We start from the raw sequence: 26,232 nt of genomic DNA on the forward strand, positions 1-26,232 counted from the left end.
TTGCATGCATTTTCTATTTTAGTATTACGCTCTTTTACACCTTTCATCGATTACACCTCACGCTCGTCGCAGGTGTGCGCAGCCAGTGGGCGCACGATTTTAGGGCGTGTTGCCGTTTATTGCCATCATTGACTATAAAAATCAAGTTGCTGTGAAATCGTGTGCTTGAATTAGTGTATAAATACCCTGCTGGAAAATGTTAGGAATTTGGATTTATATCTAATTACCTTGCGGTTTTATGTCCCTAAATGTATTACTGAGTTTTATAAAGCGCATAAATCGATTGATAAGCGTGCTGTATGGCAAGTACTCTAAGAACTTTGCGAAAAGTTTAAAAGCGTTTTTGTGGCATTAAACGTTTCATGATGACTTGCCAAATCTTACTGAACAGAAATCTTAACCCAGATTGGCATTTTCAGCTGCCAGACCATGTTATCGGTATCGATGGTTCTCATGCAGCTTAAAAAACACCCGACATAAATAAGCTTTTTGGAACAATAATTTATGAAAAATCTAACAAAGCAACAAAATAATGATTTTTATTTTGCAAATTTTGGGTAGTGCTATAAGAATTATTTATATTATAAAGAATGGTTTAAGCGTGAGAAATTTGTAAAAGATTCAGAAAATAATGATTTATTAAAGCTTTTGCAAAATACACTTTTTTGTAGGATGTTCCAATCTATAAACAATCCGGTAAAACAATTTTTTGTTTACAAATTGCGGGTAATGCTGTAATATAATTCTTATGGAAACCTTTTAGGGAACATAAATTATAAAAAATATAGAAACAAATATTGTAATCGGTAGGGCTATAATATTAATATTGTAAAAAAATTGTAAGGAGCAGAAAAGTTTGTAAAATATTCAGAAAAATGATCTAAAGTATGGTTAAAATCTTATAATGCCCTAAAAATATTTGTTTGTAGGGCGTTCCAATATATAAACAATCAGGAACAATTTTTTTTTGGAGATTTCGGGTAGAGTTATAATAACATTTCTTATGAAAATGTTTTAGGGAACATAATTTATAAAAAATATAGAAACAAATTAGATTCGCAAAAAAATGATATATTAAAGCTGTTTTAGCTATAAAGGAGAAAGTTACAGCAATAAAAATGAGGGTATTATCCAGAAATCAAGCTTTCATTTACTCAGACAGTCAAGCAGCTATAAAAACGCTAGAATCCAGAACACACGCGTCAAAAACAGTCATAGAATGTTTTAAACTTCTAAATGACGTATGTATTTCATTATAACAAAGTTCACCTTATCTGGGTGTTGGGCCACAAGAATATAGCAGGAAACTGCAAAGTAGATGAACTTGCTAGAACAGGTACAACTTTTAATATCCAATTGGGTAAATCGTTGATACCTATGCTTATAGGCACTTTTAAATTAATATGCGGACTAAAGTTGGGCACAGACGGAAAACCAATCCAAAGAAGAAGAATCCAAAGAAAATTTCAACAGATTGATGCGTGTTTGGGGCGCAGTTGACAAACCGATCAAAAATTGACAAAAATTTTTGTCAACTTGCAATCGATTGCGTGCGTCATCAACTATTTTTCCTTCGGGTTTTGTAATCGGTTGCGTGTGTATGACCCGAAGTTCACAATTTTTTAAATTTCTTTTGAAATTTTGCAGTATGCACACGAGCGGACAAATTGCAACATTTAGCAGTCCTGCCCCCAAATTGATCGCCTTTTTTCCCCTTATTTTCCTCCCTTCTTTTCATGTACAAATAAATATCATGCATTATTAACATTTTTTGCCGTTCCATGTTTACTAATCGACGATAAGCGTGAAGCTAAAATTGTCAACAAATCCACAGTTCTGTGGCAATACACAACTGATTGTTTGGATTTGTTTTCCGTCTGTGCCCAGCTTAAGCCAACAGACATGGCCGCAATGGAACAGCGGTCGCTCAAAAAGCCTGATTTTGATGATTTTTTGATGATATTTTATAGAGAGAAGTTACAAGAAAAATGATAGGCGTATTAACTGGTCATTGTTTAATAGGTAACCACGCTAGAAGTTTGGAACTTCCTTGCTACGGAAGCTGTCTTGACACGGAGGAAGAGAAAACAATCAGACAACTCGTAAGTTATATGAGTGTGAAGGCTTAGCCAGAAGGAAATTTCGCACTCTTGGAGGTGTATTAACAGATGTCCCGGTTATAGCGCATCTAAAACTAACGAACCTTTGCTCGTTTATATAAGCTATAGAGTGGCTTAAAAAGGAATCCTTTGTGTAAAGAAAAGATCCGGTGGTATCACAATGGATCTACAACAGGTCTAAGTGTGTCATTACGACAACCACCCTACCTACCTACCTACTGAAGCTGCTGTATACTATGCTTTTTGGTATTCGATTCTATTTGGTATTTCTATGTTGATATCTTCTTAACTTACAGCGATCTAGTCTTTCAAAGCCAAATTCGCATGCATTCGAAGAGTAACAGTTAGTGAATTAGTTGGTTGGTTTACTAGTTCACGTTTTCCTTGCAGGGTATGTACACACACATATGCATAGACGAGTATGTATATGCATTTGGTCGCTTGTCGGTGTGTGGTTGGCATTTCGCTGAGTTCGAATTGAAAATTAATTGAATTGCGTGTATGAGCCCACCACAAAATACCTTTGTTTTGGGTTTCAATTTTATTTTATTTTAGTTTAGAAATACATATCTCTGTGTGCATTTATTAAGCCGCTGTTTATCGTTTAAATGTATTTGCGTGTCTATGAATGTAACTAGTATGTGTGTACGAGTATGAGTTCTGATTTAATTAACTATGAATTACTAATTGTAATATTGTATGATTACATTGTTACATTTCAATCGCTTACAACTACAATTCCGTTTTTAATATATTATACTAAATTGGGCTGATGGCAGAAAGGAAGAATGCACATACATACATACATACGTACAAATATTATATATAAAACACATATGTACATATGTAAATATCATTGGAGTATGTATATTATATATGTAAATATGTTTGCTTGGGGAATTTTAAAGCATTGTTTATGTAGATTTATGATTGTTACATTGTAAAGATTAATGTGAGCAGATATTGAGACCGTAAATTATCAGTTTATGTAATTTTGTGCGTATTTAATAAAGTGTTTGATTTTTCTTAGCTACATACATATGTATGTATACATATATCTTTTAGGTTTTCTGTTTTTATAAATGATATTTTTTTTTATATTCATGTATTGATTAGATGATTTTTGTTTTTTTGTATGATACAGCATAATTCCAATAGTATTATACATATTAAATGCCCGTTTACTTACTTCTAGTAATTAACAAAGAAAATTACTTTACTACCTTTTAGTTTTTCTATGGTATAACTAGCATTTTTTTTTCGCTACCTACTTCAAAAGGGTATTCGTAATGTATAAAAGGGATATTTTAGTTATTTTCTTTTTGCTTGCGCCATCTTTTTGGGGGTATCTATGACTGATTACTTCTTTAGACTCTATTTCGTTTTCTCCTAATATAAAGAGTAATAAAGGGAGTAACCTTGTACTCCTTTTTGAAGTAATGACAACTTTGAGGGCTGGAGATGCTGTTGGAAGGAGAAATAAGATACAAAATCTCTAATCTTTTAAAAGATGACAGCAGTGAAAGCCACAGGGAAAACGAAGACTTTGATCCCCCAGTTGTTAACGATGGATTTGACCTTGCAATATGCGACTATCACAAAATACGTACATATAGCAATGGTAAATGCGGCGGTGAAGAGCTGGTAAGGTGATTAGGAGGTGAAGGAGGAGGCATTAACTCGTATGCAAATATGGTCACATACCACTGTCATCACTGTCGATTGAAATTTAAGTATGCGTGCTATCAGCGTGAAATTAAAAAATACCTATCTGAACCTTTTTAAACTAAAGGTTACTCCCTAATGTTTAATTCTTTCTACTGATGCTGGAAAAACATTGTTTGAACTGCAGAATTGTGTTGCTTAGACAACATTTTTTATAAGAGCGTGCGGTAGCTGGCGTTGGCCGATGATTATCAATAATCAGATCAAGTTCTGTTTTTGCTAAGCAGCAAATAGATAGAGTAGCGAGGCGAATGGTAACTACCATTAGTAGATGGTGTAGCTCTCTTGCCAATAAGGGCTACGTTGTACTGAGTAGGAAATTGAACAGTAAAGTGCTTTTTCGGCTAACAAAGCGAGGCTGCTTTATTCGTAACACATGTGATAAGACTTGTTGTGCGGCACAAAATCGTGGACGATATGAATATTCAATGAGACGATGAACATTCCGTCGCCTATTGGTGAGGAGTACGGCTGACGACTGAATCGACATATACTAGTCATGTCGTAAGCAGCCCTGCTAGTGTTGACAGAGGTATGGAGGACTTTCTATGCGTTCAAAATACCAAAAGGAAGAGGACTCGGCATTATTTGGTTTTTACATTTGTTGTATCCGAATGGGTTGGTGCGTGACCACCATTCGGAGGTGCACAGGTGCGAATCTCCGTGCATGAAACACCAAATAATAGAAAACTTTTTTTCTAATAGCGGTCGCCTATTCTCCTATTACCTCCTTTTGCTATGAAACACTTTTTGCCGTACGGAACAGGTTTACAACTGCAGCTGCCTCAATTTGTGGAACAACATCAAGGCGCATACCTCAAATAGGAGGAGGAGCTCTAAGTAAGTTAAGTAAGTTAGTTATTGGGTAATAAAGCGTGTAAGCGCCGATTATATATATGTATATATAAGTATACGACTGATTTTTCGCACTCGCTCCAAATCGTTCAGGCAGTGACTACGCAAATAAAGAAGAAGAAAAAGAAGTAAGAGACCTGTAGAAGAGCAACTTAGTAAAGTAATTTAACTGCATTAAAAATATACTTTAGATAGCTCATTTGCACAAATTATGGTTCATATTGTTCAGTACTTATATATGAGTAAGATATAGTTATATTAAAATGTTGAAGTACAAAAATCAAAATAAATTTATGAGTGCATTTGAAAACTTAAAAAAAAAAACAAATATATTATCTAAATATATAAAAAATATATATATATAGAAGAAAATAATATATGAAAATATATAAAAAAAATATATATATATAAAAATAAATATAAATAGACATATACACACATACATACACAAATACATAAGAATAAATATGCAAATAAAATATAAACAAATATGTACAGTTTGTCAAGAAAGTATTTCCACAAGGAGAAAAATGTGCTTTCGAAGCTTTCATCTGTATAAAAGTTGTTTTTTCATCCAAATTACGTCTGTTTAATTATCAACATTTTTGTTGCCACATTTTAGTTTTTCAATAACCTTACTTTGGAAATCTGTAATGAACTGAAACTAAAAGTGCGATTATACCAAAAAATTTAATTAACCTCCAATTTCCAAACTATGAGTATCTAATTTTAAGATACAATTTAATGAAAATGGTTTAGTTGAATAAAAAAAAATATGTATAGGTTTATAGATATCAGTTGTACATTTTATTTCTACCTAGCTCAGCAAATTGTAGTGAAAATAGCTAAGAGAAGTTAGTTTCTCTACTGAATTGGTTGAATTCTACAGACTAGCGAAATGCCTAGATAGTTTATTGTTACAGATTGTCTAACAAATCTATCTTCTGATCTTACTGAAATACCTATATGGTATGAATTTTGTGATGAATGAAAGAAGTAAGGAAATGGGGAGATGAGTGACACCTTTTAAGGTGTCGCCCTTGTTTCATTCACCACTTGAACAGGAAGCCAGCTGATAGTTGCGGAATCACTGTTAGTTCCTAAAGATTTGCGAATTTACTAGGATATAAGTACGAATGTAGCTGCAGTAAATTGTAAGGCTAGTATGTGTACGTACGAACATTAGGGTAGGCTATTTTTTATGGAGCGATTTCTTTGCCCACTTGAACAGAATTGCAGAGGACAGCGGGTAACGGGTTGACGGATACCCGCTGGCAAAATTAGAACACATTAACTAGCATGAAATAGCACAGAATTGCGGCGAGGATGGTTTGTTATTTTTACGGCGGCAAAATAATTAGATTCATTTCTATTTTCTCTGCCGGGCTGAAGACTTAGGGCCGCTTTTCTGATTACTTAATGGTAACTTCTTTGTTTACAAGCAACAGCAGGCAAATAACAAGCAAATAATATTCGATTTGCACAGAACCCTGCATATTATCAATCATTTAGAAAGGAGGTTTTTTTAACAATGATCTGTAACGAGTTGCTTCACAAATATAGCAAACGAGAGAAATTAATTTTATTGTAACCACAAAATGTCAGCCGAAAATCGCACTTCGCAATAGTGTTTTCCGTCCCCGTCGCAATTGTGTTTAATCGGGGGAAGTAGATCAGCTAATCACCACCCGCAAACCCGTTACTCACTGCCCCGTTGCAATTTTTTTGCGGTCCTGACTTCCTGGCAGACACCGACTCTATATGAAATTGTAAGAAGAAAAGACACTTCGAGTTGAAAGTGAAAGGGATATAAAACTAAAATATTTATAAATCGTCATTAATTGTACAAAAAAATTATGATTCGAAAATTTTTTTAAAATTATTTTTGATTGAAAATTGTATGTTTTTTTACAAGTTCTAGTTTGGTTCTTCCATTATAAAATTACATGGAGAAAAATTTAATATTACTGATTTGCTGCGTAGTGCCATCTTGCGATTCTTTAAATATTCAATTTATACCGAATAATGTATACCAAAAAATCAACAAAGTACAAGTTTGTATTAAAAAAAATAACCTTCAAAGTAACTAAGTAAGTAAGGGGTCCCGGTGGTCTAGAATTTCCAAAAAAATTGTTTTGTTTTTCTGATATTTCGAAAGACTTTTAAGAACATACTTTAAAATTTTTGGAAGGATATTCCCAGTATTTTCAATTCTATAGACGTTTTAGCAGGTAGAGTCAGATTCGTCACGCGGCGGCTTCAATGGAAAATATCCACTCCAAACTAATTTTTTCGGCCTGGTGTTGTCAAAAAAAAACTATTCAAGCGAATCTTCTGAAATTTTAATATTGTATGTTGTTTAGAACATCAATGGCTTTCGTCCGTCCTAAAATCTTATGATTATTTCGTTTTTTTTTTTTTATTAAAAAATTGAAAAAACCGGATTTTTAGAGTGTCAAATTCAAAACCGCGACATTTTGTCAATTTTTTTATTTTTATTCTAGTAGCGGTTCATAGCTACAGTCATATTGATTAATTTGGTTTTTGTGTTTCAAATAACTAAAGGAGTCAAAATGGACACACCGTCGAGGTACAATTTTTTAGGTGAGTCAACTTCAGAGCCATTTTTAAAATTATTAAAATTAAAAAAAAAAAATTCATTTTTGTATGTAAAAGAGGTTAATGAAAAATTTTAAAAATTTAAATATTGATTTTCGTTTTTTTATTGTAAAAAAATTCCTGAAAATACCCTAAATTTTCGAGCTCTAGAACACCGGGACTCTCTAACCAATTGCATTCCAGAGGCGCCAGGCTGATTTGAAGTGTCAACTAGAGCAGCGCTGCTGCAGCGCCCGAGTTATTTGAAGTCTTAAATCGAACAGCACTGCTACGGCACTACGGTCTTATCCAAAAAGGGACTGCAAGGTTTGTTCTGACTGTAACACGTCTGGAGATAGGCGGGAAATTTCGCATTACTGCGATAAGCCTAGGACGCACCTAGCCTATTATTTCAATAAATATCACACCAAAATTGATTCAGGGTGTAATGTTTATCAAAGTTTGTTGTTTTCGACATATGTATAAATAAATGAATAAACTGGTGAAATTTCATTATTTGAATAAGCAGGTTTGTTTATAAATATTTTTAAAGTTCCTGTAAAATGTATATCTATTTTGGAAATCGTGTTGAGTTACTGGTTTGCGCAAGCGAGAAAGGCCTCGAGTTCAAAGGGCTAATCCTCGTATGTATTGAAGTCAGTCTCCTTTAAAATTTGGAAAAGCTGAAAATTGCCTTTGAGTCGAAGTCGAAAAAAATGCACCCACCCTAATGTATGCGCATATATGTACATAAAATGCGTGTTGCTAACTACATAGCACTAATACTAAATGCTCATTTGAAACACTGCTTCCGTCCTTAATTATCTAAGTATGTACGTATGCATGTAAAATTATAAATGATGTCTGCATGTACTGCGTATTCCTATACTAAAAATCACTGTAAATGTATTAGAAGAAGAAATTAATTTCCTTCGTAAGTAATTGTATGTCGATTTCGCTATCAAGTTTAATGCTTTTTCCTATTTTTTGTTTACTTCTTCCTTTCTTACTTTTCCAGTTATGCTTTTTCTTATACCAATTTTTCTCTCCAATTCCCTTGGTATTTTCTCTGTGTGCTTTGCTTAGCTTAAACCCATTCATCTTGGATTTACTATATCTATTCTCATTCATGCAAAATTGCACTTAGCCGCTCTTCGACAGCGACCTTTCGCGATTTCCACACAAATTCACACACAGCAATTACACACGCCACGCCCATGCCGCCCATTAGCACTACGAACACCCCACCCACGTTCGCCAAACCCAACTCATTCGCCGCAGATGAGGATTTCGATGTTTCTACGCGACAACTGCCACCGCCACGCTTCTCCTTCCACCACTTCGTTTTCAGTATATGCAATTTGCCTTCCTCCTGCAGCTTGAGTATCACGCCGTTGATGGCGGTGCGATAAGGGGAATCTGCAATGTAGTATAGAACGTGTTATTCTTTCCTATGTATTTTATATGATAAGTAAATGGGTTTCGTCTTTCTTACTGGGTGGCGCTGCAATGCCATAGCCTTTGGTGTCCAGCATGCCGCCCACTTGTGTCAGCTCACAATTACGTTCGGTCACATATTCAATGGATGTAGACTCCATGAGAAAGGCATATGAACCTGTAATTCAATAATTTGTAGTTATGTGAGTATGTGAATTGTTGGCTTCTGCTGCTTTGGTTGGCATACATACCTTTACCCTTAGCCACTCGATCCACACCCTCAGCATTGGTTGAAGTGAATACAGAAGGCCGAGCGGACTCCATGAAAGACCACATGCGTTGATATGTTGAGATTTTCGATTCCTGGTGGGTAGAGTTCGAGGCACAAATTTAGGCAAATGAAATTTCATAGTCTAAGTTAATTCTATAAACAATTTTAAATAAATTAAGCGCCTAACATTCGGTTGTACAGTTACTAGATAACTTCGTCATAAGATACGAGTATTTGGGGTTATTGCATATGAATTGAATAAAAATTATGCGTGATTGCTCACACAACTGATTCCATTTTTTTTCTCTTTACTTACAAGGATATGGGATTTTATTAGAGGATGCATTGATGGAAATAGTCGGACAGGCATATTTGGACTCGTATAAAAGGCGGTATCATAACGCAGTCTTGTGGATAACTTCAAAAATCTTTTGAGCTAATTGGGTCTCAAAAGAAAGTCTCATTGAAGTTGGACTCATGCAAGATGGGTTTGATAACAAAGGAAAGCTGGACGTGCGATTTAGAATTATTGTCTACTAGCGCGAAATTCCATAAATTGAATATCCAGCTCAGTGTGCTTGAGAGTGAATTGAATCACGAGACAAAAAAATGGCATAAGTGCTTTGAATAAATCTCTTATCGCGGTTAGAGATATTGGTGTGTATGTATACATGGGTAGGACACCATAAGATTTTGAAATCTAGAAATTCAAGCAAGAAGTCTATCCCTCGAGGTTCCTGTGCATACTGTAACAAATAACAGTTACGCGGTTATCTGTTTATCTGTTGGAGCAACTTCAGGGGATTGTCACTAACAAGTGTTCTGGAAGATACCAAATTTCTGATCTAATGGCTGAAAAATCTTATGCGACAAAAAATTCTTATTCAAAATTTCCAGACTAAGAATGTTGGATAAATTAACTCCATGACGTTGGGTGTATGACGAACGGTGCTTCAGACTGGGATCCTATTGGTCTTAAACTCACTATTGGTCTCTGGACTATTAGAGAATGTTATGAAACCCTTAAGATTCTGACAAGAAATATACAATGCGACAAACGAGGTGGCCGATGAACTGCCTGTTTCTCTGAATAACCTTTTTAATATAGTATGAATGATAAAAATGAATTAAGTAGAGCCGAATTACGGTTGCTCACATATTACCTCAAGGGTCATGAGCTGTTGCTTCGCATCTGCACCGGATGGGTCCGTTTATTGAAATAAAATATCGACTATGTTGGGAGGAAGATGATACCTTCCAACACATTTTATGTGTACTCTCGACCGCGGCTGGGTCTGGATTAATAATAGTTTTTAGAAAATTATCGCTGAATGTTAGGAAAGAAGTTATCAAGGAACTCTTAGCCTTCATTAGGGATTTTGAGGGTGCTTTGGGTATCGGAATTGGAGGTGTGATATCGGGATATGAAAATTGCTGTAAGTCTCAATTCCCTTGCTACTGTGCCTTAATACCTAATAACTCAGATTATCTCATCAAAAAGCGCATCTTATACTTTATCCATTGCGCAATTGAGATAATTCCAAGCTTTCATGGAACTGTTTCCTCAATTTCAATACCAAATTGAAGTACTCACTCTGAAGAATGCTGCCGTGCTGCCACCCTTCAAAGCACCATATTTAATTCGCGTCTGTTTGGCCAGATCTTCAGCACTCTCGATGGGCGAGTCCATACGTTCCACAGTGAGAAAAGCAGCCAAATTGGCGGTGTACGAGGAGATCATGATCAAAGTGAAGAACCACCATATGCCAGCCACCATGCGTGTTGACAAAGCTCTAAGTAAAACATAATTGGTTTAGAAGATTTGGAAAATATTGTATTACGAAGCCACAACACGTACTTGGGCAAAAAGTCACAGCCTTGCTGCATTAACGAACCAATGGCAAACCACATGCAATTCATGAGAGTAAATTGGCTCTCGATTTTTTCGCCGTGCGCATCAGCATATGCAGGCCATTCGTAGGGTGTGAAGCTGAAAGATAAACAGTTTTGAATATGAAGAGAAGAAAGCAACACTTCCTATTAATATTTACCGCGCCAAAATGAAGAGCAGTACTGAAACGCCCAAATAAGCTGTGGCCATATAAATCCAAACATCCAGCGAAAGCGGCGAAAGGAATGAAAATAAATTCGGCGGCTGTTTGACGGGCTTACGATAAAGCACTGAGACACCCAAGTTCATGAAGGGCATGGTGAAGTCTACCGCTTGTTCACGCTCAAAGGTGATGGTCAGATCGGCAACTGCAAGATCGGCGCGTTGCTCCAACAGCTCGCGTATCATGCCGTTCCATTCGCTGGATCAAGAAAATTGTTTTAAAACATTTTTGGTCACTAAAATGTATCGATTATTATACCCATTTTGTTTGTTAAAACTTCCATAGTTGCCGTCCGGCACCAGTCGTATTTTGTAATTAAATCCCAAAGCCTTTGAAATTTCATGTATGAGATCAACAACGTAACCCTCGAACTGATCATTGCCCGAGAGTGGTACTGCCGATTCTTTGCGCATGCAATACGGATTGCTCTACAAAAAGAAAAAATATTACACAGTCGCAAATCTTTATAAAAATGTAGCTAAATTTCTATGCACCAATATTGTTGTAATCGTAAGCGTTTTGTTCTTCAAGTTCGCTTCAATTTCGCGCTGTTTTTGGCTGTAGGTACGCGTAAAGTTGATACCCTCCGGTAATGTTGAGTTCCACGTGCCAATTTTGCGTATACCAGTCGGCCCTAACTCGATAATATCCAACACGAAATCGGTGCGAAAGCCTTGATGATCAAATTTTATCACATTTGTTAGACCCTTCATTTCGACAATCTTCATATAGTTGATTAGACTAAAACCATGCTGCCACGTATTCTGTCCATCACAGCTGATGGGATGTATATCTATTTGCTGTGAAGTGTCCAAATCGTGTAGTGCTTTTGAGAACAGATGTACCGCATCATACATGAGCGCAGTCTCCGCTCGCACCGTACTCAAATTCGCCGAGCGTTGTAAGCCTTTATCGTCAAAACTCCATTGACGCACCACATCCGAGACGACCTTCTCGTTAATCAGACGAAAGCCGGTTATGTTTGTGCCACCATAACGGAATTCGTCTAAGTTGATGGTATGCAGATCAAGTGAGGTAATCAGATAGCTATGATAGTCGCTCATCATGCCAATTTGTTGGGCTTGTTTGAGTACTTCGTAAATTTTATCGGTGGAACAGTCGAGTACGATGTGTGCTTCGGCGGAGTTTTTGATTTGTTTGAGCAGTGGCCTGTGGTGGAAGAGGAGAATGAGTAAATGTAGTTAATTTTTGATGCATTTCATAAATATTTGAAGAGAGTAAGTGAACATAAATTACATACATAAATAGTTATAAAGCTATATTTAGATCTGTGTTCAAAGGTACGTAGTATAGCAGTTATGAGCAAAAGGCTTAGAGCTGATACAAAAAAAAAAAAAAAAATTACAATTAGCTGCTTAGAGATCTGTCTATCTTACTTGCTCTTTTGTTGTCATTCTTTTGAGTGCATCAGTGGACTGTCCTAACCTTCTGAAAAGAATTTACTTTAATGTTCCTATGCGTAACCTTTTTAGGCCAGATTTTTAAAATCTAACTACGCCAAGTACGCTGCCTGGATGAGAACTCTATCGGAACCAAGTTTTATCCCATTTCTATGCTATGAACTACTATGTGCATCCTACCATTTAATTATTTTCATTAATTTAAAGTACTTTTGTTTTATTGTCAGGAAGAATTTTTTGTTTCATTGACTGAATAAATAAATAAGTTAGGTTAGGTGGACCCGGCCAACTGAAAGCCATCAAAAAGATCTTTTGGTTCTTAATGGGTACCAGATGGAGTAAAGGACGAAAAGGTCTAACGTTTCTCCTTAGTAGGCACCTTGAAATAAGTCTACGTGTTTTGTGAATCTAAGAAAACTCTGAAGCTTTAACCAAATTTTCATATATTAAGGCCCTTAAGCATTTCATTCGTGTTCAAGCTAATGCAGGGCAAGAACATAGAAGGTATTCTAAATTTCTCTCTCTTCCAGTTCCTTGGAAAATCTGCGGCTAACATTGTTTTGATTCGTATCTTGTATGCGTGTGTCGCTAGCCAATTGTGGACTGTCAGTATACCTACGATAGTTCTGCTTTCTTTTCAAGGCAGAGCTAGCACGAATCAGGCGTATTTAACTGCATTCTGTGTACACACGATTTTCGGGGGTTTGCAAGTGGCTAGATGGTTCCATCTCTTGCCTATCCGTCCTTTCATGTCCGCAACGATGCCATTGTAGATCGTCTTTAAGGCTTTTGGTATGTCGGTTTCTTGTTCAAATGGCAAGTAAACTGTGCTCTTCGCAATCTCATCTACAATATCGTTTCCTGCAATGCTCTTATGTCCTCAATAGATGTGCAGCCGTCTCTCTAAGGCTTCGCTGCTTGTTTGAACGTCTTTAGATGAAATTTCATATAGGTTTATTGTCTTATCGCTGCTTGACCGTCAACGTATAGGGTTTTTCAATAGGTGCGCTTCAACTTTTTTCCGATAGGGAGGGCGAACGACGCAATATTTTTTATTTTTCGCTTGTCATTTGTAAACTTCATTAGTATACATTTCATCATGGAATGCTACACACTTGAGCAACGATTGCAAATCGTGCACATTTTTTATGAAAATAATCGTTCTGTTGCTGCTACTTTAAGAGCATTACGGCCATTTTACGGTCCATTTAACAAGCCGTCCCGTTTTAGGGTTATGTGAAGTCATTGGTCTACAGTAACAAGCCGGCGACGATTTGTGAGCTCAGAGCCAATATTGAACGCGAAATTGCTGGAATTTCGGCCGATTTATGCAAAAGAGTGGTCGAAAATTGGGTTCAACGATTGGACTTCGTAAAACGTGCACGCGGTGGTCATGCAAAAGAAATCGAGTTTCATACTTAAATCTATATGTTCAAACTCGATAATAAAAAAAATAAGTTAAAAAAGTCAAACCGTTTGTGTTTTATTCAAAACAGCTCAAAAGTTGAAGCGCTCTTACTGAAAAACCCTATATATACAGGGTGAAGTTTAAAATAAACAAGACTGACCTAAAAAGGAAGCGACGGATCTTTGATCTGATAGCTTTGAGCTTATTTATTCAAAATAGTCCCCTCTGACCTCGGTACACTATTTTGCACGATCTAAAAGCTTTTCGAAAGAGTGTTTCAGATCATTGACCAGAATGTCTTTCAGGATGTCGGTACAAACCTTCTGGATGGCCTCTACGCTTCAAAACGCCAAGATAGAAAATTGAATTGACGGCTTGACCAATTGGCACGAACTCCTTGTGGACAATTCCCTTGGAATCGTAAAAACAAATGAGCATCGACTTGATTTTTCTCTTCTTCAAATCCGATTTTTTTGGTGGTGGCTCGTCTGGGGCCTTCCATTCGGCACTTTGACGCTTAGTTTTAAGTTCATGTTGGAAACACCACGTCTCATCACCAGTTACAATGTTGTAAAGGAAGTTCGCTCTCTTCGTCTCTTTAATGAGGTCATGTGAATATGTATTGAATTCTAAGCAATTTTTGGTTCTCAGTTAAGTTGTGCGGAATGAAACATGCACAGATCTTTCCTAAGCCCACATGATCAGTTAAAATGCGATAAATCGATGATTTGGAGATATTCAACTCCGATTCTATGGATTTCATCGATGGTTTCGGTGCATTTTTGATAAATTTGCAAATAATTTCGATGGAGTTTTCGGTGATTACTAATTTTGAGCGGCCCGTATTTTCATTGTGATTTATGTCCTCACAACCATCTCTGAAGCGTGTAAACCACTCATGAACTCTGACACGAGATAGACAATCATCGCCATAAACTTTTTTCATCAATTCAGATGTTTTGGTAAGCGTTTTACTGATTTTAAAACAAGATTTGATATTAGCTCTTTGTTCGAAACCCATTTTTGTACCGATGACACAAACATATTGCCACTTTAGACGCAATAACTTCGCTTCCACTGAACCAAATGTCACCATGCTTTCTCTGGAAATCAGCTAGGGATTTAACTTCCAACTCGCTAACTCAGTAAAAAGATGGTGCCGTTAAAAACATTTTTATGACGCCAGTCTTGTTTATATTGGACTTCACCTTGTACATATTTATTTTGGAGTTGCTCGATGTCTTTGCGAATGATAATTCTGCAGCCTTTAATACAGCAAAGACTTCTGCTTGAAAGATGCTGCAGTGATCAGGCAGCTTGCCTAGCTCTGCGCAATAGATCCCTGCATCTACTCCGTCCAACATTTTTCGAGCCGTTAGTAAATATATTAAGTGTACTGGGCTTAGACTTCATTCCTCTTTTCCACGGCTCTTCTTTTACTATTGTTGGGAATTTCCTCACTCAATTGCATTTCGGAGCCATATAATCCGTATTGATCCTATAAGCTATGCCTATTGAGCTATGTCTGAATATTTTACAACAAAATTCACTAAGTTTTACGGCAGAATAAATAAATAAATCATAAATAAAATAAAAATTCTAAAGCGGAATGTTGAGAAATACAATTAAATAAATTTAAATTTATCCCATTTGCTTATGTTACAAGGCATTAAAACTGTGACATAAATATAAAATATGAAAATAGACTCTGTAGTAAATATAAATACAAATATAAGGTCCTTCACCTGTAATCCCCCGAATAACTCAATTGTCGTACTGTAATCGGATACGGTGAGTTATCATGCGCCTTGATTAACTCCTGTAACCGTACAATACCATCATTGTTCTCGTAGATAATCGTGAAGGTTTTCCATTCCCAATACTTGACGATATCCACATAAGCCTGCGAAGTAAAAATTAAAACAATAAAAAATGAAGGCTAATAATAGCAAGTTAAGCTCACATCAGTATTTTAAGTGGCTCAAATTTTGCCAATGTGTTTCTAAATGCATGTTTGTATAGACGTTGTTCATACCTTAGCTAGTGTGTTTGGATGCGGATACAAGTTCACTAGGCAACTTTCACGTCGCAAGCGGTAATCCCAACGATTCTCCAAGTGAGGTATCTACAGCAACAGAAAAATGGCATTTAAAAACAACGGAAGTGGCATAGCCGTGATGCAAGCAGATCTGTGGTATTTGCATTTGGTTTGTTAGTATTAGTATTAGTGTTGGTGTAACAATGACTGCTTGCAAGCAATAGTAGTTACTGTAGTTAACTGTTAATCCTTACATACCTCCATATTGTCGCAGATACTTTGCACATGGCTCGCTGTGTTGGAAGATTGCGGCCCGAATATAGCTGCCACGCCAATGTTCAGCAAACCGCAAACTATAACGAACGGCAAATGAAAAAAAACGAACCAAATCAGTTTATTCAGTGCTTTGATAAGGCAACAGATTTATTTAAAAATATGTCTGTAAGTGTACAGAATAAAAGAATAAAAAAAATGAATTAAAAAAACTAGAGCCCGAAAAAAACGCCGGCAAAATTGGCGATAACAACAGTTATTCGTTTGCTTTTATGGCGGGCTTTATGAGCTTTAACAATTCTCCGCTGTCACACCCCCTCCCTGCCCATCACTATATTCACTATTCTGGCGTATCGTTTTCATAGCTGATTTCTACGTAAAAACGAAAAGATGCTTTGCCATTTCGCTGGCGTGCTGTGCTCCTACTCTGGTGTGTCTGTGTGCGGAATTTGTCTTCGCCTTACAACTAGCAAGGATTTTTAACTGTTGTGCTGCTCTCGTTCTTATTTTCAATTATTCGTTTACTGTTGTCTTTATGATGTGTGTTTGTGGATAAAGGGCGGAGGAAAATCGTATATTTTCCGGCTGAGCTTTATCGCGACCTAACCATTTCAGGCTGCGAATGAGGTCGTGTTGTGAAGAGTGATCATTTTTTAAACCGATTATCTACATAAGAGTATACTGCTAGCGGGAGCAAAACTTAAACGAAACGAGAAATGCTTACTATTGTTGTTTTATGTCTACTCCAATGAATAGATGCGACGATTTATTTAAAAAAATGGAGGTAATGTAAAATTTAATAAAATATTATATGAATGAAACCTAAGCCGCTAGTGTTTTGTTTTTTCATTTGACAAAGCTTCGTACTGGATCTTCAAAACGATTTTCATACCATTGCTATTCTACGATGTATTGGCTTGGAGGACAGCCACGGGAAAGAAAACGTTTGAAAGTGGGCATACAGTCGGTAAATAAGTAGTAAAAGGGTGTCTGTAAAACAGCGCTTTGACCAATTTTGCCAATGTCGCTATAGACTTGGCCGTCAAGTACATACGAGAGTGATTTAATAAGTACCCGTGTTAGAAATGAAGACACCATTTTTTCAATTTTTTTATCACAAAACACGTCTTACCCGAATATCTGCCAACTCCAAACTAACCTATCAATCGGTCTGAAATTTGTTTTGTCGTCCTTTGATAGATGACAGCACACAATGCTAATACCAACTTCCCTCAGCAATGCCCTCTGCCATCAAACACGATTACTTATTGAACCGCCCTCGTACTACATAGCGTGAGCAATTGTGGCGAAGAGGCTTAACGTTTTTGGAAGCCTTGAATTACTACGGGAGAAGTATAATTTCATCTCTAACTGTATAAGCAAACTGTCCATATCAGTCAGTTCTACGTAACAGGAACGACCCATTTCAGCAGTATTCCCCGCAGTATACTGCTCTTGGTGGAGGCTGAGTAGCACGATGTACAGAATGCAGCCGTGTGGCCAACATCAGACCGTTAACCGGCAGGAAGGAATCAGTTGAATTGATGACCTAACTGGGGTTATGATAGCGGTTTGTTTACGAAAAAACTAAGATTGTGTTGAAAAAAATCAACGCCTGAACAATTGTCTGAATTGATTGGATGAGTGTGTGAAATGAGCGGGAAGAATTCTGCGAGTTTCCGGTGACGTGGCAGCCGAAGTTACTCCCTGCCTCGGATGGCTAAATCATGTAATCTACCATAATCATACTTGGCTCCGTAGGACTTTCAAACTGCAGGGAATAACAGCGGGACTATTATCCTCATATAGAAACGCGTATATGCTTTTGAATGTTAGGCTGTTTTTATGATATATTTTTCCATCATTGACATGCATCTGAAATTTCGTAGGAAAGGAGATCTTTAGTAAGCGAAGGACAAAACTGTTCTTGTCCTCTCAGCAAATTTCTAAGCTGCTTGAGTTATGTTTTCAAAATTATGATTTAAAAAAAGTATTCCAATAGGCCCATGTCTAAGGCCTCTTTTATGTACCCTTTCATGGAACTGGGGGTCATGTCCATATTGTGTATCATTTTACAAGTTTGTAGACAGTGCGAAAAAATAGCCATGGGGTGAATACTTATAATAAGTCCACGAATCCGACTTTCAACTGGTGTTTCTGTTCGACAATACAACGTTTTAGAGAGCACGCTAAAGCAGTTGATTTTCCACCTGGTTTTATTAATATGATATATAAGTATAGGGTTTTCTAATATGGACAGATAGATATTGATGAGTCTGATAACTCTGTTCTTCTTCTTCTTGATTGGCGTGATAACCGCTTAAGCGATTTTGGTCGAGTTTAACAAAGCGCGCCCGTCGTTTTTTTCTCGTGCTAACCGGCGTCTGTTGGACACACCAAGGGCATATTATTAAATTACTGATGAAAAATCGCCATGACTACCATTCGGAATTCACAGCGGTCACCCCTCGGCAGGCAATGGCAAACCTCCGAGTGTATTTCTGCCATGAAAAAGCTCCTCATAAAAAATATCTGCCGTTCGGAGTCGGCTTGAAACTGTAGGCCCCTCCATTTGTGGAACAACATCAAGACGCACACCACAAATAGGTAGAGGAGCTCGGTCAAACACCCAAAAAGGGTGTACGCGCCAATTATATATATATATACTGGTTAACTCTTGCAGAAGTGACGTAAATTGGCCACCAAGATATGACCTCGTTAGTGGAGTTTTTTGAATTCGAAGAAGTTCCTGCCAATAAGGAGCTGTCGACCCATAAAATGCAGTAGAGTTATTAAAATTAATTAGACCTTTCGGAACCGTGCCACCAACCGAAACATATATTCGTACATTCCGTCCATATTGGCATACTTATACTGTGGGCAAAAAGTAAGGTGAATTTATTTGTCAAACTTCGCGGGATTAAAATTTCACTCTAATTATTTTTTTTCATGAGTTGGCAGCACTGTTAATAACATCTGGGTCAACTTTCATGTGAATGTTATTATCAGTAATATATTTACGCTTGTGTTTACCAAACGTCCAAAGAGTGCATTTTTCGATTTTTACAATGTCTGATTTGATTGAGCAGAGAAGTGCCATCAAATTTTGTTTGCGGAATGAAATTTCGGCTGCGGAAACGTTTAGCATGTTGCAGAAGGCATTTGGTGATTCGACCATGTCGCAGAAAAATGTTTATAAGTGGTACAAAGACTTCAAAGATGGTCGAGAACGTGTTGATAACTTGGAGCGCTCCGGACGACCATCGACGTCAACAGATGACCAATACGTCAATAAAGTGAAGGAGTTAGTGCTCAAAAATCGTCGGTTGACTGTTAAAGACCTTACTGATATGATCGGAATATCAGAAGGATCTGTGAAAACCATTTTGAAAGATCATTTGGGCCTACGAAAAGTCAAATCTCGTTTGGTACCGAAAACTCTCAAAAAAGTCGTCGCGCTGATGTGTGTGAAACAATGCTTTCAGACTATCAGGACAAGTTCAAATGCATCATTACGGGAGATGAGACTTGGATTTATGCTTACGACCCTGAAACAACCGACCAATCAAGCGAATATTGTGCTAAAGGCGAGGCCAGACCGAAAAGAGCACGTCAAAGTCGTTCAAAAATAAAGGTCATGATGACAGTTTTTTTCGATTTTCGTGGTGTGGTGTACTATGAATTCCTTCCACCTGGCCAAACTGTTAATAAGGAATATTATTTGAGCATTATGCGTCGTTTACGTGAAGCAATTCGTCTAAAAAGACCAGAATTATGGGCCAACAACTCTTGGGGTTTGCATCAGGATAATGCACCGTCTCACACTGCACTCGTTCTTCGTGACCATTTCGCCAAAAATTCCACGCATATCGTTCCGCAACCACCGTATTCGCCTGATTTGGCTCCGTGTGACTTCTGGCTATTCCCAAAACTCAAGAGACCACTCCGGGGAACGCGTTTCGAGTCGATTCAGGAGATAAAAGCTGAATTGAAGAAGGTGCTGATGGCTATACTGGAAATGGACTAATGGGCATGTTTTGGGGATTGGAAAAATCGTTGGCATACTCGTAAGTGTATTTCATCGAGAGGGGATTATTTTGAAGGGGATGAAATTGATTTACAAGAATAAATAAAGGTTTTTCATTTTACAACCAAATTCACTTTTCTTTTTGCCAACGGTAATATACATACATAATTTCGATAATATCATGCACATGTCCTTTCTACTCCCTTTTTTTCATCCCTTTTTTTTGGAACATCTGTATATCTCGTATATTTACAATTTTATTTATAGTAGGGCTTCGGACGATAAACTGTAATTATGTATTGTATCGGCCATCTTTTCCATGCATTTATGGTCCTAGTATCGTAGGTCTCTCGGAGAAAAGACAATAATCAAAAGGTTTAGATGTAACAATGTAAAGTGGTAGAACTCGTAACGTACCCGAATTTTTATACTATTCTATTCCACTAAAAAAACTTCTTGAAAATAAAAAAAGCTAGTAGCGCCACGTTTTTGGGAAATTTATGGGCGATCTTTGTTATTATGTTTTTTACTGCGAGCGGAAATTAAGTTTGATCCTAACTTTCATCCCGCTAAAAATTTCTTAGCTAAAACTTAGTTTTTTTTTATAACCGAGGATAGCTCACGAGAGTAAAAAAAATATAAGCCTAAATTTTATTTCTGTGTGTTCACGTCAGCATAGCCATGAGCCTATTACAAAGATTTTCCTGCTTTTAGATCTGCATTAGATTTACAGATAAAACTTGCAAACGTCAGAGCAAAATACTCAAATCCTTAAGGGAATCTACGGATTTATTGAATATATTGGGATAATAAATACTATTGTGCAGTATGTTGAAAGTTTCTGTTATCTCGGTAGCATAATTTCAACGAATGGTGGAGCTGAAGAAGACACAGAAAACCAGAAAACATAAGTAAAGCTAGGTTAGCCTTTGGAAGACTAAAACAAAAGTATTCAACTCATGTGTAAAATCCACACTTTTACATGGCAGTGACACGTGGCTAGTGTCGCGAAGTATTACGCAGAAACTACAAAACTTCTCAAATAAATGTCTTCGGATAATATGTAAAGTTTTTTGGCCGAACACTATCCGAAATACGGACTTGTGGCTGATCACCGAGCAAGATCCAATCCAAAAGCGGATAAGTGGTCGTAACCGGCGATGGATCGGGCACACTATGAGAAAGGACAGGGAAAGCATTTGCAGAACAGCATTGGAATGGAACTCACAAGGACACAGACGAGCCGGTCGTCCACGAAATACTTGGAGGCGTACCAGCCTTCGTGAACTAGAAACAGTTAACCAAACGTAGGATGTCGTAAAGAGAACAGCGGTTAACAGAAAAAGATTTAAATGTATAGTTGAAGCCCTATGTTCCCAAGTGGAATAATAAAGGAATAAAAAAAGAAAATACTAGAATACAGTTTGCTAGAATCGAAATGATCAAGTAGTTTCTAAGCTATGGCGTGGATTTACTGCGTCCTCGTTTCGGTGAGCAATCTATCTCTCGTCACGGACCAGTGCATTGGTCTCGTATGATATCACATCTTTGCTCTTTTATTTGTGGGAGTACGTAAAGTCTAAATGTTTTGTGGATAAACCAACTTCGAGGCATTGGAAGCCAATATTACTAAAGTTATTCACGAGATACTGACCGAAGTCCTACAGCGAGTCATTCAAAATTGGTGTTTATGGATGACCGGATTACGGCGCAGTTGCGGCCAATATTTGAAAGGGATTATCTTTAAAAAATGAATGGTTCTACACAAAAATAATAAAGATCGCTCAATCTGTTTGAGTTTACTTATTTTAATTCAATTAATCACACTTTATAGTTTGGTTTCGGCGCAAGCAAAATTTTGGCTATACTCGTATAAATATTCTATCATCGCTTACGTGTGTTTGTAAAATGCGGCCGCCACGGTAACAACGGCAAATCAGCCACAATTATGTTCTGTATTGGCAGGTTAAACTTCTGTCAATTCCTCTCCTTGTTTGTTTTCTGCTCTCGCTTATCTCATGATTTCACAATGAACTGTTACTCTTTAGTTGTCTGAGGTGCTCTGAACTTCGAACAAAATACTTCAGATTTCCGCCGATTGACTCCTTCGAGCAGTTTAGTTTAGACGCAGTCTTGCTGGAAACGCCAATTCAACTCATTAAAAGGAAGTCCTGGTTAAATCTAAGAACTTGCAGGTATAGGACTCAGGGAAGGCATTCCTAGACACTCCAATGAACTTATGTCGCAACAAGTGAACTCTTTTTGAATAGGTTGACGCGTGTTCCGAATGTTGGACATAGGTTCGAAACACTCTGTATCGTCCCCTTAGTATAACAATAGCCTATGTGCTCATAGGCTATTATTTTTTTATTGAATATTTGGATTCTCCATCGTCGATTTTATATGTGTTCAAAATTTTGTCAAATTCTAGTTCCACAAAGTGAGTCAAAACGTCAGTCAAAAAATAATAAATATTTACAGACATAACGAGATTTGAGTGAGAGCTGTTTTCGACAAAAAGTTTGAAATTCATTTTCTCAAAACATCAAAAAATTTATAGGCTGTTTTAATACTTAGGGGGCGATATATGAAACACGAAAATGATAGAAAATTTTTTTTTTTTCCAATACTGGTCGCCCCTCGGCAGGCAATGACAAACTTCCGAGTGTATTTTTGCCATAAAAAATCTCCTCATAAAGACTAATTTGCCGTTCGGTGTCGGCTGAAAACTGTAGGTCCCTCGATTTGGGGAACAGCATGGGGACGCAAACCATAAATAGGAGCAGGAGCTCGGCCAAATACCTAACAGAAGTGTTCGTAACTATTATTTATTTTTAACATAACCCAGCCAGATCATGCCAATTCATTCACTGGAGTATTGTTAACTTTTTACTAAATATTTATTTAAAACTATTTTAGAGGAATCAAAAAAAGTGTGAATTTAATTTAATTTGCCTTTAATTTTTTGATGAGTTTTCTTCTTTTATTACTGTAAGAATAATAGGCTTTTGAACTCTTAAGTGATAGTACAGAGGAACCGCGGAGAAAGCCGACCGGCATAGCTAAGTGAGTAGGGAGTAATTAGCACAGAAGAACAATAGTAACTAACCATTGACCTCATTAGCTTTTTTTTTGTGTTGAAAAGATTATAACTAACCTGTCATTTGAATCTACAGCCCTAATCAACCAATGTTATATACCAATTATGAAAAGAAAAATTGTTGTTTAAAATGAAAACCGCTCATGTGAGCTTACAAAAACAGTCTTATTCCCAAGCGGCTTTCTTTTATCTTTCTTATTCCTTATTCTTTATAAAATAAAACCATTTTTGGCTAATTTTATAATTAATTCTACTTAATTCAAACTGAAACAGTACACATATTCTCTTTTATGAAAAATGAGCTTGCGGTGAGCAAATCTCATTTGTGTCGCAAATGTCAGTTACGCGATTTCGCACTTTAAACAACAAACTCTTAAAAGCACCTCAGTAAGTTTTCCTGCAAGAGCGGCAGTAATAAGTTACATCAAATTGTTGTTTTTTATTATAAATAGCTGCTACCACATTGATAAGTGTACACCCCCTTGAAATGCTTATAAATAAAATCGCATAATCTTAAGAGTACTTACCCCTTTTTCCCGCATGGAAGCTATCAAACGGCGAGATACGCTCGATTTGCGCCACCAACTTGGAACGCGGCAATATTAATCGATCAGAGTTGATGTGCTCGACAGCCTGACGGAACGCCAGTTCCTGTGTGTCATCGGTAGGATGAAATAGGCCACCTGGGGGTATTAGAATGGGTAATTTGCGGTGTGTGATTATGTTTGCGTGGAAAAGTAAGAAAGAGTAGTAGGCGAGATGTAGTTGGAGGAGGAGAGTTCGGATAAGAAGACTATTCGGAAAAAGGATAAAAAAAGATAAACATGAAAGGTAAACAAAAGTGGTGGGTGCGCATTATTAATTTCCTTCCTCTCGGTTAAAGTGAATGGAAGGCAAAGCGCAATTTCCGTACATTCACGCACACACAACCATACAACTTCATTGTATGCGCACGACCCATTTATGTTACTTTCTTCATACGTAGCGTGAGTATAATAATATTAAAGTAATAAATTTAATGCAATCAGTAAATCTATAAACATAAGTGGATTGATGAAAATAAAGAAGAATGCATGCGATTGACCATATTGGCGTTGAATGAGCTCTGCAGGCAGGCGTCTGATAAGCCCACTTGGCAAAGTAGTTATTTTTAACTCTTCCTTTACCAATTTTAATGACGTCGGGCAGCGCCAACACATATCGCAGCTGCATGTCGAGCATGGCGAGACAAAGGCTTAGACGAAGGTAGCGCCAACGCCATGGCGCTGATATCAACGGCTGCATTCCGACGCAGCGGCAGGCGTTAAGCTCCGCACTACTCTACACTGTCTCAAAGCACACTTTTTATTTTTAAACTTTCAAGGTATTTCTGTTTTAATTTACAACAGACGCTTTAACTTGGCTAAACTATTTTTTATAATTTGTTTTATTGCTTATTTTTGACACACACACACATGAGCGCTTCTTTTTCTGCACAAATGTTTTGTATACGTTGACAGCTGGAATGGTACTGAACGCATTGTGACGCATGGGAAAGCATCTACTGTGCGTTGAATGGATGCTGTATTGTTGCGAATAGTGCCACTGTGTGCCCGTCGGCCAGAAGGGGGTGCCGAATGAAACATGACAGTGTATTGTAAATGACAGTTTTAGCAACTGCGCAGTGGATGCTGTGCCATAGGAGTGAAGCTATGCTCGACCAAGTGGTTGTCAGAGCTTTTGAGTTGGAAGCTACAAGGAAGTTTTTAGTAAAAGCGGAATTTATGGCGGAAGTTGAAGCTGCTTTATCGATGCCTAGATCCGGTGTTGCGAATTTTGACACTGGCCTGGTTATTTGATTTTCACTGTGTTAAGAATATTTGAGAAAACACTTTTTTTAAATTGATACCCATATCTGGCAAACTTGAAATGAGAACAGTCTTCATGCGTTTTTTGAGAACATTTGGCTGCGCAAACAAGTCACTGCTTGGTGAGGTTTGCATGTCGCAAGAATTACTGCTCTACTATTTTTTTTTACTAAAAACAGATTCAATGTTACCTCAATGCTTGCGCTATAACTAAATGATTATAATCTTTTTGATTTTCCATTTCAATATTAATCATCACAGTACTACATTTTACACTTAAATACATATTCTATACTCCTGGCGGAATTGAGATTAGGAAGACTTTGGGTACTTTGGAACACCTGCTTTGCCACTGCCTTACTCTTTGTAGGACTCGACAAATGTGCCTAGGACCAACATATTTTTCATCTATGCAGAATATTGCTGACAAAGGCTAAACGGCTTCTTACAATTCGCGAACACGTGCAACACGAATTACATAAAATAATAATTCGACTCCAAATTCAGAGCACTGGTAACACAATATCTAAGGGAAATCCTTTTACACATCGGCCAACACCACCTAACCTAACCTTACGATCCTCTACGACAGTGGTCGCCAACCCGTCGATCGCGAACTACCGGTAGCTCGCAAATGCAATTCTGGAAGCTGCAGATTCTTTATTCGCCAACTTTAGAAATAAAGACGAAATAGTGTCTGCTATAAAACCTATGCAACTTTCTGCTAATACAGTGATGAGGCGAGTAGAAGTAATGAGCAATGATATTTTTTACAGTTAAGAAGTGACTTAGATAACTGTATTTAATTAACAGATGTAGTTGACACCTCACAGATGGCCATATTTGTCAGGATGGCTTTTAGTGATTTTACAATTAAAGAAGATCTTTTGAAGTTTATTCCACTCAAAGGACATACTACTGGGCTAGAGCTGTTTTCTCATTTAAAAAATCTCATCTCTTCTGAGAAAGTTCCAATATCAAAAATGGTAGGCCTGACA

The 26,232-nt window shown here is 37.2% G+C and overlaps 1 protein-coding gene across 1 annotated transcript; it reads right to left on the reverse strand.

The window, feature by feature from the left end:
- Positions 1-6,683: 6,683 nt before the first annotated feature.
- On the reverse strand, positions 6,684-24,876 carry LOC128855133 (glutamate receptor ionotropic, kainate 2). The gene is made up of 13 exons (XM_054089787.1): positions 24,554-24,876; positions 23,915-24,070; positions 16,246-16,340; positions 15,985-16,074; positions 15,695-15,852; positions 11,615-12,290; positions 11,379-11,548; positions 11,058-11,318; positions 10,865-10,996; positions 10,601-10,799; positions 8,987-9,098; positions 8,794-8,913; positions 6,684-8,717 (listed from the first exon to the last, which is right to left on the reverse strand). The coding sequence occupies exons 1-13, from the start codon at positions 24,669-24,671 to the stop codon at positions 8,422-8,424; spliced, it is 2,583 nt and encodes an 860-aa protein (XP_053945762.1). The 5' UTR covers positions 24,672-24,876; the 3' UTR covers positions 6,684-8,421.
- Positions 24,877-26,232: the final 1,356 nt, after the last annotated feature.

The sequence above is a fragment of the Anastrepha ludens genome, chromosome 2, assembly GCF_028408465.1.
Source record: "Anastrepha ludens isolate Willacy chromosome 2, idAnaLude1.1, whole genome shotgun sequence".
In the NCBI taxonomy this organism is placed as follows: Eukaryota; Metazoa; Arthropoda; class Insecta; order Diptera; family Tephritidae; genus Anastrepha; species Anastrepha ludens.